General features: G+C 42.3%; 2 protein-coding genes across 3 annotated transcripts in view; both read left to right on the top strand.

The window, feature by feature from the left end:
- Nucleotides 1-3,698, top strand: part of LOC103912737 (pantetheinase-like) — a 5,393-nt gene extending 1,695 nt beyond the window's left edge. Inside the window, 5 exon segments of the mRNA XM_009319133.1 lie at nt 352-468; nt 470-644; nt 1,714-2,087; nt 2,989-3,155; nt 3,575-3,698. Coding sequence (XP_009317408.1) covers nt 352-468; nt 470-644; nt 1,714-2,087; nt 2,989-3,155; nt 3,575-3,698 — 957 coding nt within the window.
- LOC103912691 (pantetheinase-like) lies at nt 2,026-15,464 on the top strand. 2 transcript variants are annotated; one of them, XM_009319056.1, is made up of 9 exons: nt 2,026-2,087; nt 5,034-5,220; nt 7,009-7,250; nt 7,355-7,485; nt 9,282-9,474; nt 10,954-11,245; nt 12,418-12,791; nt 14,522-14,692; nt 14,952-15,464. In XM_009319056.1, exons 3-9 carry the CDS (start codon nt 7,038-7,040, stop codon nt 15,078-15,080), a joined length of 1,503 nt encoding a protein of 500 aa, XP_009317331.1. In that variant the 5' UTR covers nt 2,026-2,087; nt 5,034-5,220; nt 7,009-7,037; the 3' UTR covers nt 15,081-15,464. The 2 variants fall into 2 exon arrangements, with proteins under 2 accessions (XP_009317331.1, XP_009317332.1); XM_009319057.1 differs by having other exon boundaries at nt 6,991-7,250.
- The last annotated feature ends 941 nt before the right edge of the window (nt 15,465-16,405 follow it).

The following is a 16,405-nucleotide window of genomic DNA, read 5'->3' as shown; positions in this document are numbered from 1 at the left end:
ATTGCAAGTGATTAAAAGAAATTAATTAAACCTCAATAAGACCTCTATTTTTACTGCTTCTCCATAGGAAGTGTCACATAAGATACTAAAACATTAATGTCGTAAACTCTTGCTAACTAAATACAAATCCCCTTCACTGGTATAAATCAGAACCACAGATACTTGTGCTTGACTTCTCTTGCAGTGGTATGAATTGTCCTTTTTGAAATTAAGGTATAGCATGTTCACAAAACATATTCTCTGTTACTTGTATTTATGTGAATGAGTATTATATTCAATATTAGTCTGATTTAAATGGTTTGATTTCTTTTCTAATCTTTTTTTTCTCCATTCCTTCCTTTCCATGAACAGTACAACCTTTTTGTGACAGAGAAACAGTTTAATTACCCCAAGGATCCAGAATTTGTTACTTTCAATACGTCCTTTGGCTACTTTGGCATTTTCACTTGTGCAGACACACTCTACCATGACCCCAGCTGTGGTCTTGGCAAGCAGATTTCAGGCTGACAGCATTCTGTTCCCAACCGCTTGGGGTAACACTCTCCCACTGCTGTCGGCGGTCCAGTTTCACTCAGCATGGGCTATGGGTATGGGCGTCAACTTACTTTCAGCAAATACGTGCAACTCCACTTTAGGTATGACAGGTAATGTGATATCGCTCTAATTGATCTTGTTTCCGTGAGCAACATTTATATCTATGTAGTGCAGTTGACCTGAGCAGAAATTCCCATCAGCTTTAGGCATGCATACACATGTCAACAGGATTAGGACAAGAGAACTTGTACAGATAAAAAGGAAATCCAAATGTGGTACGTAAGAACTCAGAAATACTTAAGGTGACTAGAACACCTTTAGATATTTGTTAAATGATCAGTCCTGAGAGTTTATGCACGTGATTCTTCATCTTCTGACCCTGGTGTTTATTGATGTTTTGGTCATGTGAAGGCTTAAACTTTTTTTTCTCCCCTAGGTAGAAAACTAACTCTGAGAAACGTTCTTGTGAGTCCTGCAAACATTACTTCTGGGCTGGACACCTTGCGCCAACGTTTCTTTGCGGGCTCTGTTTTCACCGTATGTTTTTCCTGAACAGACGCTAGAAGTCAAGCACAAGTTTTGTGGGCACATGCTTGCAGAAGTGAGAGGAAGGTTTTAGCAACTGGTGTTGCTAAAATGTAGCCCTAACCTTTGCCTTCCAAATAAAAGCAGATATGGGCTGTTGCTTTAGTTCTCAGTCATTGATGACCCTATGTCATACAACTCTCATTCTTTATGGATAGGTTTTACTCTGGGCTTTAAAGATTCATGTATTTATGTAAAGAGCTTGCATAAAGATGTGACTTTTGGTAACATCTTTTCCTTGCAGAATATTTTTGACTTGACAGCGTTACCATTCATTTTAAGCAGAAATACTGATTTCTGATGCAGCTAAACTCAATGAGGAATGTATAGCTTCAGCCACTTAAATCATACAAAATGGCACACCAATCTTGTCACTTACAATACATGAAACATCAGAGTTTGGTCTACTTTCCACTGATTGCAAAAAGCATTAGGTTAGGATTGTAGTCTGTGAAGGCTCAATTTAGTTTCAAAACAATCTGGTAAACATTAGAATAAAATTTGGCTCATCTTTAATTAGTGAAGACTGCTTACTTGTACCATACATTTGCTCTCAGATTAAAAGCTAAGCTTTCTGGTGTTATGTGTTTGCAGGGAGTGGTATTTATGCCCCAGACAGCCCAAGAGCGTATTATTATAATACAGAAATGGAAAATGGTCAGCTTTTGGTGACAGAACTGAGTTCATGCTCACATCTGTCTCCTGACTATCCTGCTGCTGTTAACTGGAAATTGTATGCCAGCAGTATTGAACAGCTTCCATCAAACGATCACTATTTCACTGGGGTCGTTTACCACGATCTCTTCTCCTTCACGGAGCTCACTGAACCTGAGGGAAATCATGCCATTTGCCAGCAGGACCTCTGTTGCCATCTGAGTTACAAGATGGCAGAGAAGCAGAAAGATGACGTTTATGTTCTGGGTGCCTCTGATGGGCTACATGTTATTGAAGGAGAGTATTATTTGCAGGTAAATGTTTTCTGTTCTTATTTGGGCAGTGGGAAGGCTGCAACACTCTCTTTGCAGCCCATTTGCATTTGTCTCATTTTTGATTGAGCGGGTTTAAGAGGAGGCATTTTTTAGGCCCCTCTGAAAACATTTTTCTTCATGATGTATTTTGACTTCATTAGGGGTGCTGATCCTGCTTTTCTGTCTATGTTATAAATTATGAAAGTGAAGGCCCTGAGTTGACCCTGTGCTATAACACTTCAAGGAGGTTTCCATATATGTGTACGAAAGGGAGAGAAGATCGTACAGTTCTCCCTGTCTTCATAGGGATGCTCTTGTCACAACAGAGAGCTGTTTTCTGCTCAGTGGATTGTGCTATTGTGCTGATGTGATTCTCTAACATGCAGTTGTCTCACAAAATGAAGAAACTAAATACGGATATAACCTTTGTATTCACATGGCTTGTCAGTGTATTCGTTCTTTTAAATTTCATTGTTAGACGTTTTTAATGTGCTATATCTTAATATCTTTTCTCAATATTTTTAGAGTATTCCCACTAGAGTAGGCAAATAAGTATGGCTTCAGTTTTTTAGGAAACTCAGCCAGAGCTGAAGTAACTTACCTAGATAATAAACTATTCCACATCTATGACTAAATGCATATGCATAATGCATGGATGCACACGTAACTTATAAACACACGTGTACACACAGACACAGTGCTTTGCTGTGGTGCTGGCAAAGAACTGTCTTTCTGCAAAGTTTCAGGTGCCAAGAGCACCCATGGATCCTCTTGGCCTAAATAAATGAGTAGATGTATTGGATAATTTCTTCATCATGACAGCTTTTCTTACAATCAAATCCAGCTCTTGACTGTTGAAAGCTTAGTGGTATTTTGCCTTTCTGTACCCTCCTCCCCGCAGATATGCACGCTGCTCAAGTGCAAGAGCACAGACCTGAACACGCGCGGGCAGCTGGTGGAGACTGCACAGACCAAGTTTGAGATGTTCTCCCTCAGCGGCACGTTTGGCACTAACTACGTCTTTCCAGAAGTCTTGTACAGCGGGGTGCAGCTGGCCCCCGGGGAGTTCAAGTTAATGGGACACCCTTGTGAGTAGTCAGACTTGTAACACAAATGGCCAAAAAGCCACTGCAAGGCACAGGAGCAACTTGGGAGTTATCAGTGTCCTCTCTTTCAGTAACCGGCTTGAGTTCAAGGCAGCTTTATTTCTGCCTGATTTTCCCGGTTGCATTCATACAGCAGGTCCATTTCCTCGATTCCCTTCTTCCCCAAATCTCCTAGAACAAGATCTTGCTCAAGACAGAAGAAGTGTAGTTTTTCTCAGAATTTGTGGTATCTCCAAGTGAATAAGAGACTCAGACATGCTTTGCTTTGTCTTTTTTCAAGACATCACTCAACTAGGTCAACATTAATTAATATATTACATTGTGTTTGTCATACAATAGTACTGCTTTGCTGATGTTCCTGTTTATTTTACTTTCCCATAACCAGGTGCTACATGATGGATGTCTGATAAATTGGACTAGTACATCAAAGCCAGTTTTGAGTGTAACACTCTTTGGGAGGTGGTATGAAAAGGACCCTCCACACACACAGCAAGCTTCACCATGATTTCACTGCAGATCCTTTAAGACCTCATCTGCTTGTTTCTGTAATGCTAATTAATAATAATTAATCATAATGTTAATTAATGTTAATTAATATTAATACCCATAATGACAATGGCATTCTATTTCTCATGCTGCCTTATCTAACAGCATAGTCATTGCACATTGATTTGTTGATTGGATTTTGCAGCAAAAATGAATTACTCTACTGGGCAGTTCTGTATGTGTTTTCGTATGATAGCTTTTGATTGTCATAGGCTTGACCTTGATCTCACTGGGGACAACAGAAAATAAATTCCTCTGACTTTAGTGGTGTAGGATTCAGGTGCACAGCAGTGGGTTGTGGCCCAATAACAACCGATTTTTAATTCTTTGAAATTTTTGGCAGGGTATTAGAAGTCATTTCCACAAACATCTCTGTTCCACCCCATCTCTGAACACACACTTTTCTAAACCAGAGATTAACAGAACCTTTGAAGGCCGATGGTTGAACTTTTAAGTTACCATTTACTTTGAAAAAGAAAACAAGCCTCCAAACACCATTGCTTCAAAAATAACTCAGTTATTCAGCTGAGTACACAGTGTAATATGTTACCATGCCATGCCCTAACTTACAGTTGGAGGAGTCTACTTGAATCTTTCTGGCCACAGCTTTAGGGTGTGGAAAATTTCCTTTCCACAAAACTATTGATAACTTTATCACCTTTTTCAGGCAGTCAGGTGGGTCCATATCAAAAATTCTCAAAATGAGCAATTTTGCAGGTGCATATCTGTCTTCCTGTGAAATGGTTGCTCATGCTGGTGCGAGGGAGAGTCAGGACTGTGCAGGAACGTGTTGGGAAAGGCTGGTGAACAGCTTGAGCAGATTGAACACACTGGCATGTGTGCGGGTGCAGGCTCTGCAGACTGTACCTTCTAAGCAAGTGGACTGGATTATTTTCAGTGGTGTGGCTAAGATTTCTATGTACTGTTAATTCTGTTGTTTGTTCTGCAGGTTTGTTTTGAAATAAAAACACTGTTCACATTTAATCTGATAAATGTACTGAAAATTAGACTTGCAGGATGTAAAATACATTGTTTTTGAACAAAGCGAATGTTGTAGAAACAAGATTTTAGTCTCTAGATGTATTAAATTGTAACCCTCTACAATTCATATAATAGAAGTAATGGAAAACACTCTACTTGTTTGTGGAGAAAAAGTACTGTATCTCTACATTTGTATCTGCGCCCTTGGACATGGTGTCCTGTTACAGCTAAGCAACATAACTATGTGCTGTTGCTAAAAATGAGCAGCTTGCAATTTCCTCACCCCTGCCCGCATGTCCTTACTGCTTTGCAGTGATTGCATGGTTGCAGGCGTGACCCTTCACAGAGGCGTCTCCACAGCAAGATTAACCCGTCGAATAAGGAGCAGTCTTCCACGCAGTCTCTCTTAGCACAAGAAAAGAAGCAGGACCACAATCTGAAGACGGACTACCTCTACAGCTAAGCTGATTCAGCATCAAATCGCCTCCTGTTTCACAAAAGTAAGTCAGACCTCGGGCAGTAGCAGAGACGGGGGAGAGGGCGGTAGAGGGGTGAGCAGAGTGGACTGGGAGGACGGAGGTGTGAAAAGCAGAGGGAGCTCTAGGATAAAATTCCTCTTACATTGTCCACAGCCATGTATAGCCTGGACCGCTGTAGTTTCGTTACGTTTTATTCAGTGGGTTTGTTTGTTTAACCGGAGTTAGTTCCTTGCTCCTGGGTGAGCGCCCAGCTCTGCAGGCAGTAGGCGGTGGTGCCTGCTGGTACAGAGGCAGACAGGGATGCCTCCATCCCACCGTACTACAGAAACCCCCCTGTCCTGGCAGTGTGACTTGAACTTTGCAGGGCAGTGCCCGGCCCCTGCGCTTGTCACTTTTTTTGCTCAGCTCTGCCAGGGGAGTCACCTTTCTGGGCTGACTGTTGTCCTAGCTGTTGCTAAACAATGGACCATTTACTGCTTCCTCTTTCAGACTTACGTCTGATTGTGGTTCATGTGACTCAATCCATATTTCATTTGATAAGAAAAACAGGAGGGAAAAAAAGGCTTCCAAGCTACATTACTTCAATTATCACTGAAATCTCTATTGCAGCCTTTTAAAGGCTCATATTTAAGGCTCCTGAATGAGCATGCTGTATCTAGCAATGTATGTAGAGAATTACTTAGAGGTGAAAATTACCAGATGCAAATCAATGTTTCTAATGGTTGAAACCTTTGGTCAGTGCTACTCTTGCAGGGAACTCTCTGGTGCTTGCATTCATGTCTTTTCTGAGACAGCTCTACAATGACTGTCTGCTGTAGCTGAAGGCAGGCAGCCTGTTTTGCTTCCCACTATTCCGAAAAGCTTTTCCAAATGAGAATACTGCAACTACTAGAAAGTAAAAAAATGGAAAATGTTATAGCAAAAAATGCATTTGAACTGAATTGAAGTAAAAGATTAAAAATGAAGGCCTCTCAATACACAGCATTTTCCTGGGGACAGGAAAGATGGGCTGAGGAGCAGACATGCCACTGCGCCTGGTGAACTAGCCTGCCTTTCTGCTTCAGGCAAGTGGCAGCCAGGCAATGAGGTACTCGATTAATGGCCTGGCTGGTGGTTTACCTGCCTGATTCCAGAAGAAAACATTCCCTCCAGATGCAAGTGTTCTGGTGGAAGGCTGTTGGAAAGTCATGTACAGCTAAACAGAAGCGACTGGGAGAGCCGCTGGGATAAATGCAAGGGACAGTTCTGTCGCTGGCACATTAAGTGTATCACATCTAAGAACAGAGAGGTGCTAGTAATGACTTTGGTCTAAAGAAACTCTGGGAAGCAATCTGCACATAATGGCACACATCACAGGAACTGGGGAATATGAAGGCACTAGAATAAAGCAAACAGTTTTTAAAACCCCCAACTTTGCCATTCAAACTTCACAGAAGACTAGCTCCAGGAATGACACATCCACCTTTCCTGTGGGTATCAGAGTTGAGCCAACACAGAGACCAAAAGGCTATCGCAATCAATGACAGAAAAAAGTATAACAACAAAAATTGGACCATTCTTTCTAGCCATGTGTTTAATAACTTATTTTTCCATTGGCACAATTATGCTTGGCATTGCCCAGTTTTTTAGTCTTGTTGAGTTGCGACATCCTTACTGTGTACTGTTATACTTTCCTGTATGTCACCAGTGATGCTTGATTCCAAGGTAATGCTTTAACAGACCAGTGTTTATTCCCTCCTTTAAAGTTAAACTTTGACCCTCTTTCATTTTCTATGTATGCACCTTTTGCAGCGTTTGTCTGTGACTCAGAGCATTCTAGGAGCTGTGAGGCACCAGCCATGCTCCCGTCCCAGCCTCTCCTGCACGCTGCGGCGTTTGCACTCGCAGTCCTTCAGGCCCTTGCCTCCGACACCTTCACTGCAGCCGTCTACGAGCACGCGGTCATCCTGCCAGATGCCACTGATGAGCCTGTTTCTCCTGACGATGCTTTGGCCCTGATGAACAAAAACATGGATGTCTTGGAAGGAGCCATCAAGGAAGCCGCCCAGCAGGTACCAGGTGTATCGTGAGCGTTGTTAATTAGTGTTTTCTGCTCCTGCTGACCCTCCTGGTTATCTGTTGATGGGTGAATTCTTAATGGAGCCTGTTGTGTCAGGGCGCCCACATCATTGTGACTCCTGAAGATGGCATTTATGGCTGGCGTTTCACAAGAGAAACCATCTACCCCTACCTGGAGGACATCCCTGATCCGGCGGTGAACTGGATTCCTTGCACCGACCCCACAAGGTGATTTCTTCTGCAGTGATTTACGTGGTTTCAAACTAGTGTCTCATGGAGTCATGACCCAGTAAATGCCTAAGAACTGCTAATGCTTTTAACATGAGGTTAAGTTCCAATTAAAGTTGCATATGAAGGTAAGTTACATGATAAAATATATAGCATGTCCATGACTAATTGACTAGGGAACCCTGTTCAAAAAAAAGGTTTTTGAATTAAAAACTTTAGAGAGAAATTCAAACAATATACAGAATTTGGGTTGCTAAATGTAGAGGAAACTTCTTTTTTTTTTGCATTTGGAAAAGCTTTGATGCCAGAATATGCTGCTTCTCATTCTGCTTTCAGTATTTGCACACTATTTTGAATAGAACTGATTGGAAATTCTTAGCACTAGTTTTTATTTGCTTTGTTGGTTTGTTTGGTTTTTTACAAATGCTATGTTCATATGTATAAAATATAGCATGCATAAAAGCACACATACCATTTTTGAGGACAGCCAAAAAGTAGTTTCTGAGCAGCTAGTAACAGAGCTGATGAGTTCAGTAGTCAAAGTCCAAATCTCTGAGTGATACAAAGCCAGAAAGTTTTAATCTTAGTTTTTCACAGTTAATATAAAGTTCAAATTGCTAGAGACTCTGTGCTGTAGAACATGATCTGTCATTCAAATGTCATGTTCCAGCAGGGACATGATAACCTACAGCTGAGTGCTGGACTTCAGGTCCATACAGCATGAAGTAAGTGCTCAGCCATGGAACTACAGCTGTGGTCTGCCTTTTTCACCGCTGCTTTCTGCACCTGCTCGATGATGAGGTGCTAAGACCATAATATTACGTCTGTGAGGATGTAATTCCTCAATGGTCCTGAGAGGAAGATTCACAATGGGGAGAAGTTCCAGATGTGCAACTTTTTACTGAGACTAAGTAGCTAAAATATACAGAGTCTTTCAGTGAATGTGGGGTGTGGGGTGGCAGCGTGTCTAAGCAGGTCTTTATTCCAGTTCTTCACACGGTTAGTTTTTGTGAAGGTGATCTGTGTGTCTCTTCACTGTCCTAAATCAGGTTTTCATTAGTGCCTTGTGGGAATATAATGCCTGCCATCACAGTCTGGCATGCCCCATTCCTTGGTGCTATATATGTATCTTGCATGATGGTCCTCCTCTATGGCCCATGCACACCTTGCCATATGCATCGCCACTTTACAGAGGGGGATGTCTGCTCTCTTTGTGACCTGGTACGGGTGCTTCAGAGGTGCTGCCAGTTTATGGCAGCTGTCACATCTTAAAAGGAATATCCCACTGCTGTTCATGCCATGGCTAGAGGACTGTGTACTCCCATCCTTGGGAGGAGATGAATTGCCTTGACCACATCAGCTGCACTATTCCACAGCTCGACTCTGGTTGGTGTGTCGAGGGCCCAGAGCTACAGTCCTCAGGTGCTGCTATGCCAGATGCTAAGATATTCTCCTGTGTGACACCAAGTTAGTCTCTTCCTCTGCTCAGTGACTCCTCTTCTGCCTTTTCCCAGCCCTAGGATTATCCACTTGCTGCAGAGTGCGTTCTGGGTGCGGAGGGGTGCTGGCAGGCAGCCCAAGGGTGGCATGTCCCTCCGGATGCCAATGGGAGGGCTCCAGGACCTGCCCCAAGGTGCGGGAAGCAACCTGAGGGAGGAGGAGATACAACCCTGTGTATCTGCATGCCCTGTCATGGCTGCAGGATCGGAGGTGCTGCCAGCACACCCTCAGCACTCCAGTGATGGACACCACTGACAGCACAGATTTTGTTAGTCTTTTTTCCTAAAATGCATTAGATTTGCTCCAGCACCAGTGCAGGAACGACTCAGCTGCATGGCCAGGAATAACTCCATCTATGTGGTTGCAAACATCGGGGACAAGAAGCCGTGTAACTCCAGTGATGCCGGCTGCCCCAGCGACGGTCGCTATCAGTACAACACTGATGTCGTCTTTGACCCGGAGGGGAAACTGGTGGCTCGTTACCACAAGGTAAAGTGGCCTTGGAAAGTCAGGAGCTATTTTTCCACTACTTCCAAAATGTCTCAATTTGGCAAGATAATTAAATGGCAGTCATTGTCCCATGGCAGATTTTTGCTTCTGTTTATAATTTAAAAGAATCTCTCTCTTGCTGTGAAGTGTTGACTCCAAATTTGCATTTACTATCATGTTTCTCAAAACAGACTAGAATGAAAAATGATTGCGCAGGTCCAATTTAGTAGCATATAGCTTTGGTTGACTTCCTCAGTTCATTAACTCCCTATTACTGGAGATCCTGTTGCTTAAGCAGCTTTAGTTTTCAGTGCCAGGTTTTCACCAGACTACCCCTTCATGTTCCAGGATTTTAAAATGTTCATCTGCATCTCATCTCAGATGAGTAGTCTGATTTAAGGAAGACAGGCCCTTTCCTATCATTTTTTTTTTCTGATGATGTTTCAGCACAGTTTTTGCATAATGGGAATTATCTGGACAAAACCATGGACCTAAGCTGCATGTAAAAAGAGATGAGGGCATTGAAACATTTGCACCCAATGAAAGTATCTTCTTTCAGTTTTGTGTGCCTACCTGCAAGGTTCATCAAAGTTGTTTGAGGGTCATGTGCCAGATATCATGCCAATGTGTCCAGACTGAAGTCAGTTGTTTATTTAATGCACTTTGGGCCTAGTATTTCACTTGGTTCTTCAGAGGCGATGCCAAGATATTTCTTTGTGAGCAAACTGGGTGAGGGGGACACTGATAGTGCAAGTCTGGTCCCCCATGTGCCAGCCTGGCACAGCCCAGGCACTGAGTTACAAGTTCAGTAAACTTGAACCTCTTTTCTGGCTCGGTGGCACGTGTTTATTGTCCAGACCACCTGGAGATTAAAGGACTCTTTTAGTAAATGTGAATGCAAAGGAAGAAGGAAAATGTTGGAAAGCTGAGAATATCACAAACTTGGATTTTTCTGTTGGCTGAGGTCATCTGCCTGTCCCCCATCACCACTGCCTTTGTTTTCTTCTCTGCTCTGCAATCTCCCTGTACTGTCTCGCGCTTCCTTCTGGTGCTGTGTGCTTTCAGTCCTTCCGTGCATCTCCACACCAAGGTCACCAATCCTATCTCTTGGCACCAGATCCTCCATGGTCCTCTTCCATTATTATTTCTCTTCTGTGTGTCTTTCAGGTCACTGGAGTTATAAACTAGGTGGGGAGAGCGGCGAGATTATTTTTATGGGAGTTGCAGGTGGCTGACACCAACAGACCTGCAGATAGCTGGTTGCTTTCCTAGCTAGATGCCAGGGCAATATGTGTCTCCCCATATCCACCTTTTGGGCACTACGGTGATCATACAATTTTAGCCTGACTTCCTACATGTGACGGCTTCAAACACAAGTCAAAAAACTTCTCTATTCATTCTGAACAGTTTTAGGGAATGACTCCAGGATATTGCAGTAAATGCCTTTAACTGGTTTCTTTTTTTTTCCTTCCCCTACAGTATAATCTCTTTATGTCAGAAACTCAGTTTAATTACCCAAAAGAGCCAGAAGCCGTCACCTTTGAGACCCCCTTTGGGAAGTTTGGCATTTTCACGTGCTTCGACATCCTTTTCCGGGAGCCTGCCGTGGTCCTGGTGAGCGAGTTGCAGGTGGACACCGTGCTCTTCCCGACGGCTTGGATGAACGTCCTGCCGTTTCTGACTGCGGTTGAGTTTCACTCTGCCTGGGCTATGGGCATGGGTGTCAATTTGCTTTCAGCAAATACTCACAACATCAGCTTGGCGATGACAGGTAATTAATTCTCACTCTGAAAAATCTTTATAACCATGAATCTTTATTCCCTGTTCTGCAAGGTGATTTTGCAGAGGAATATAATATATTTATTTGGAAGGTGAAGAGTCTAGTCACCAAATTTTAAACCTGACAACCCCTGTCCCTACTGGTGCCATACAAAGCACAGCAAAACTTGTGGTGTTTTCTTTTCTTCTCCCTGGCTTTTTAGGATTTTCCTTTCTTTCTTTTAATGCCTCTAAAGAAGTAGTAAGCTACTGCCCCTTCTATCTGAGTAAAAACTTCTGAAACTTAGGTTCTATTCCTCTCCACCTGAAGTTTGCAATTGAATGCCAAACAATAAATATACTTGTAGACCCAACGCATGGCTCCATTTATTCTGGCCAAATGAAAGATTTATTTGTAGCTGTATTTAACACAGTTGTGGAAAAGTGTTAAAAACAAATTTTCAGACCTGTTGCAGTAATGCTGCTAAGAAGTCACATTTTCTTTTAAGAGTGTAGCACTGATCTTCTAGAGCTTAGCTTATGGGATAGTATATTTCAGCTAGACCAGCATCTTCACTGAGCTGTGAAACCACAGAATTGGCTTGGGGCTTCTCATTTGAAATGCCTGACAGGCTACTTGTTGTCCATTTTATGTGGCTCTTCGGCAGTGATGGGTATGACTGATCTTCTTTGATTTCCCTCTGTCGCTTGGCACTGGTCAGGTGTGAATTCTCCACGTGGGGAGGAGTCCTCAGCCAGTGTAAATGGGACTGGACAGCTGCTATCTCCTGTGTTCACCAGGACGGTCCTGTGATACTTGCCTGTGTTGTGTTTTGGATGGTCTCAATCAGTAGATGGTCCTTTTACATCAATTAACTGAGAATAAAGGAATTCTCAAGCAACTCTGTTGTGTACAGGAGAAGAGAGAACTGGGGAGGCCATAAATACAACCATAACATAACATCTTCTGCTTTTGTCTACACTGAGCAGACCTCACCAAGAGTAATAAATGCTATTCTTTGCCAAAGCATGATCTCTGTGTACTGAGTTGCTAATGGTCACCTTTGGTGAGACTAAAATTTCTGTAATATTTAGAAAAGAGTGGATAAGCTAGCAGTAGGGACAATTAAAAGGATAATATGAATTTTTTTATTATTTTTGGACTGACTATTGCGCTCTCCTCAGGGAGTGGTATTTATGCACCAGATGGAGCCAGAACATACTACTACAATATGAAAACTGAGGATGGTCGCCTCCTCATTGCTGAACTAGATTCACACCCTCGCCTTTCTCCTGCCTCCCCGCCTGCTGTCAACTGGAGCTTATATGCTTCGAGTGTTGAAAGATTCTCACCGAATGACCATGATTTCAGAGGACGCATCTTCTATGACTGGTTCACTTTCACTGCGGTCACTAAGCCTGAGTGGAATCTCACCGTTTGCCAGAAGGACCTCTGCTGTCACTTGAGCTACAAGGTGGCAGGGAAACAAGAAGATGAAGTTTATGTGCTAGGTGCTTTTGATGGGCTTCATGTTGTTGAAGGACAGTACTATCTGCAGGTAATGATTCTTTCGAGGGGGAGTACTTTTTTTAGGAAGCTTCTTTACAGGGAGAAACCTTCAGCTCTGGAGGGGGGAAAAGACAATGACTTTCTTGTATGCTGGAGTCCTGGTGTCCTGTTTGTTAGCAATGGGAAGTAGTTGCTAAAATCTCCAAGCCTGCTTACCTTTAAATCCAACAAATGTAGTGGAGAGGTTTCTAAACCTCTGTTAAGTTCCCAGAGTGTGCTCACTATTTTTTTAGCTGTGCAATACTGGCTAAATTTAGCTCCTTTTTTGTGACTATCTGCAGTAAGTGTTCTGAATCTCCTCTGTAATCTTCATCAAACAATTGCTGTTAAAAAATCAGTTGCTTATATCTATCTTTATGAGATGCTCTGATAATTTAGAGTCACAGAGATGTTAATTTTTTGTCATTACTCAACTCATAGCAATGAAGTTTACTGAAATGGCATATGACTTTCACTGGAAATGTCCACTCTTCCTCTCTTTTAATCAAATGTTTGGGAAGACAGTGAGTTACATCCTGGTTGAATTAGCCATATTAGAAAACCTTCTTTGCCTTCATAATTTATTGTGCCAGAGGATTATTGTTTACTTCTGTCTGTCAACATGGCCTTTGCATATCATCTGGTACAGACTCCAGGATACGGGGGGAGGTTTTAGCCAGCAAACAGCTCATCTAATACATTTAAGAAGGTAGCTTGAATAAATTCGGTTCTTGGTGAGCTCGCTTGGAAAATTTATTTCAGTGATTGTGGAAGCTGCCACATGGTCTCTACTAGTACTGAATTTTCTAGAGAAGATGGGAATTTCCACTCTTCCTTTTTCCCCTCAGTATTTTTTTCATTTCCTCAGAACATACTGAGAGAATTAGATTCTTTCTTTCTGCTTATTTGCAAATTTTTTGGTGAATAATACTTCTGATGTTTGCAAATGTGCTTCTTCTATCCCCCAATATCTGACACAGAAAAACTCTGCCATCACCTGTCAGCAAAACCAGCCAACATCCTTTGAACCTTCACAGGAGTGCTAGCCCTATTTCATATTTCTTCATGGTGTCCATAAACGTTTATCAGCTGTAACTTGGAGAATTAACTTTAAGGACAAAACATTTCCATTCCTACTTTCCTCTATGTACTACAACTGCTAACACAAAACTGTAACAGAGGATGCTGACTTCATCACCTTGATATATATTCACCAGGAGATGGATGGAGAACATCAAATTCAGATTTCCCATGGACTACCAGACCATCTAACGAATTGTCATTAGCAACATGTACAAGTACCAGTAAGAGGACCTGTCTGTACAGTTGCACAATGTACACATGAGGAGGATTTAATTTCATTTGCCTAAAATTTCCATTCACAAACTCATCTTACTAAGACATGTGAGAAGGGACTCTTCAAATGAGAGAACTGGAAATTGGAAGAATTAGTGGAAGTGACAGGATTGACGTTCAGAGATGAAATAAGGTGTTCTGGCAGCACTTATGTCAGAAACTAAGGTTACTTCTAACTACTAAGGCAGTGCAGCTCTGGAATACTCCCAACCAGATCAAGGGTTGAAAAAATAAGCTGCAATTAAAAAGGAATTGCTTAAAGATTATGAAGGAGATCCTGTGATGGTCACCTGCTCTGACACACACTAGCTTTGATGACACAAGGCTTTCCTACCAGAGTGTTTCTGTCTTGCTAAATAAGTTGTTGTCTTCTCCTCCCCGTAGATATGCACGCTGCTCAAGTGCAAGACCACAGACCTGAACACATGCGGGCAGCCAGTGGAGACTGCACAGACCAAGTTTGAGATGTTCTCCCTCAGCGGCACGTTTGGCACTAACTACGTCTTTCCAGAAGTCTTGTACAGCGGGGTGCAGCTGGCCCCCGGGGAGTTCGAGGTAATGGGACACCCTGGAGCTGTGTCATGCTAGGTTCCTTGCGGGGTAGTAATGGAATAAACTGTCTCAAAACAGCCAAAGTGACCTTGCTCATAGTGAATAATCAGATCTATTAAATACATTTTAATGAAGTCACTAGTTTCAGTAAGAGAGATGGTCTGATGTATCTTCTTCCCGTTTTGTCACACCTTTCTGAGCTCTTAGCATATTCATATGGGTACTCCTCTAATTATGTCCTTCTCTTACCTTTTTTAATCAGGTATTGAATGATGGGCGTTTGATAAGTAAGACAAGACCAACAAAACCAGTCGTCACTGTGACACTTTTTGGACGGTGGTATGAAAAGGATCATCTGAAACAAGTCCCGCAACCACCAGCCTTCCCATGATGTTACCATAACTGAAGCTGTACACTATTAATCTCATGTCCAAATGGGATACAGCATCCTCTACTACAACAATCCCAATTATGTATCTTATTTCCAGTTGCACAAACTTCTTATCAATGTGCTTTGTTTAGTAATAATGCAGCAATATTTTTTTATTGCTACAATTCATTGAGAAGTATCTATTTCTATATTGTAAGATTACTAATCTTTTATTAGTGCAAAACAGCAGTTGTGTTTCTCTCTCTGTTTTCTGGATTTTTATTTTTCTAGCCCTCAGAAAATCTGTATTGTGGGCCAGAGGATACATTCTTACTAAAATAGCATTGCATATTTTGTAATTGCAGATTATTATGAGACTGGTAAATAAAACAGTGAAAGATGTGATTCGTGGCAGCTCTATACAAAAAAGCTCAATAATTCTTTGTCTCTGATATACAACTACTTATGCTGACCTATGCAAGTCTGCTCTTTTACCTCACTTACACATATTTTTTTTCCTATTCATGTTGCCTTGGTTTTGTTGCCTTTATGCCATTGGCGCACGTTGTGTGGCACATGGCAGCACAGAATAGTGCATCATGGAGGCTGAGCAAGAACTCCAATCAAAGAGCCAACCCTGAAACAAAACCTGCCACCACCTCTTGGTCAGAACTCAACATGCATCATCATTTCTTTGAAATCTCTGTTGAACAAAAACTTGGAATTGAAACCTCAAAATGTTCTACTTGCCAGTTCTGAACAACAGCTTGTCAGCACCTGACGACTGCACTAGGTGCTATTCAGCACTGGAACTGTTTGCACCCAGTAAAGAGGTCACCGAGTGACATGGTATCATATAGCAGCTCCTCCCTCCCATCTTCTTTATTTCTTTCTGGCCATGTAACACCAACATACGTGAAATAAGCTTTGTCCTTTGCTCCTTCATGATAATGCTGGGTGGTGCTGCCCTACAAATTCATTTACTGTATGGATTAGAGGGGTTAGATTTCTACTTAAGACCAGCTACTGCTGGTGACAAGGCACTGTTCATATCTTTGCTTCCTCTCCTCCCCCAGTGACCTGTGTTTTGTTGCTGCTGCTGGACCCTAGTGACCTTCCTTCAGTGTACCAGTGTATAAAGATGTGCATGTTCTGCGGATGTGTCTTTAAGAGTGGTCAGAGACCCCTATTAATCTGATTTTTCCTTCCTTTTCCCCACACTGGCACCACTCCTGGTCTCATCATGGTGCTCTCAAGGTCCTCAGTCCCATGTATTTCTGTTATGGAGCTGGTGAGAAGCTGGGAGTGCAAATACTATCCAAACTCCAGCACTGGTTATCACTGCT

The sequence above is a fragment of the Pygoscelis adeliae genome, unplaced genomic scaffold (genome assembly GCF_000699105.1).
Source record: "Pygoscelis adeliae isolate BGI_AS28 unplaced genomic scaffold, ASM69910v1 Scaffold172, whole genome shotgun sequence".
Lineage (NCBI taxonomy): Eukaryota > Metazoa > Chordata > Aves > Sphenisciformes > Spheniscidae > Pygoscelis > Pygoscelis adeliae.
This window is presented reverse-complemented; position numbering and strand designations above follow the sequence as displayed.

Coding starts and splice junctions, on each gene's coding strand:
- LOC103912691 (XM_009319056.1), top strand. CDS start 7,038: ATGCTCCCGTCCCAGCCTCTCCTGCACGCTGCGGCGTTTGCACTCGCA. Junction 9,475..10,953: donor TGGTGGCTCGTTACCACAAG/GTAAAGTGGCCT, acceptor CTTCCCCTACAG/TATAATCTCTTTATGTCAGA. Junction 11,246..12,417: donor CATCAGCTTGGCGATGACAG/GTAATTAATTCT, acceptor CGCTCTCCTCAG/GGAGTGGTATTTATGCACCA.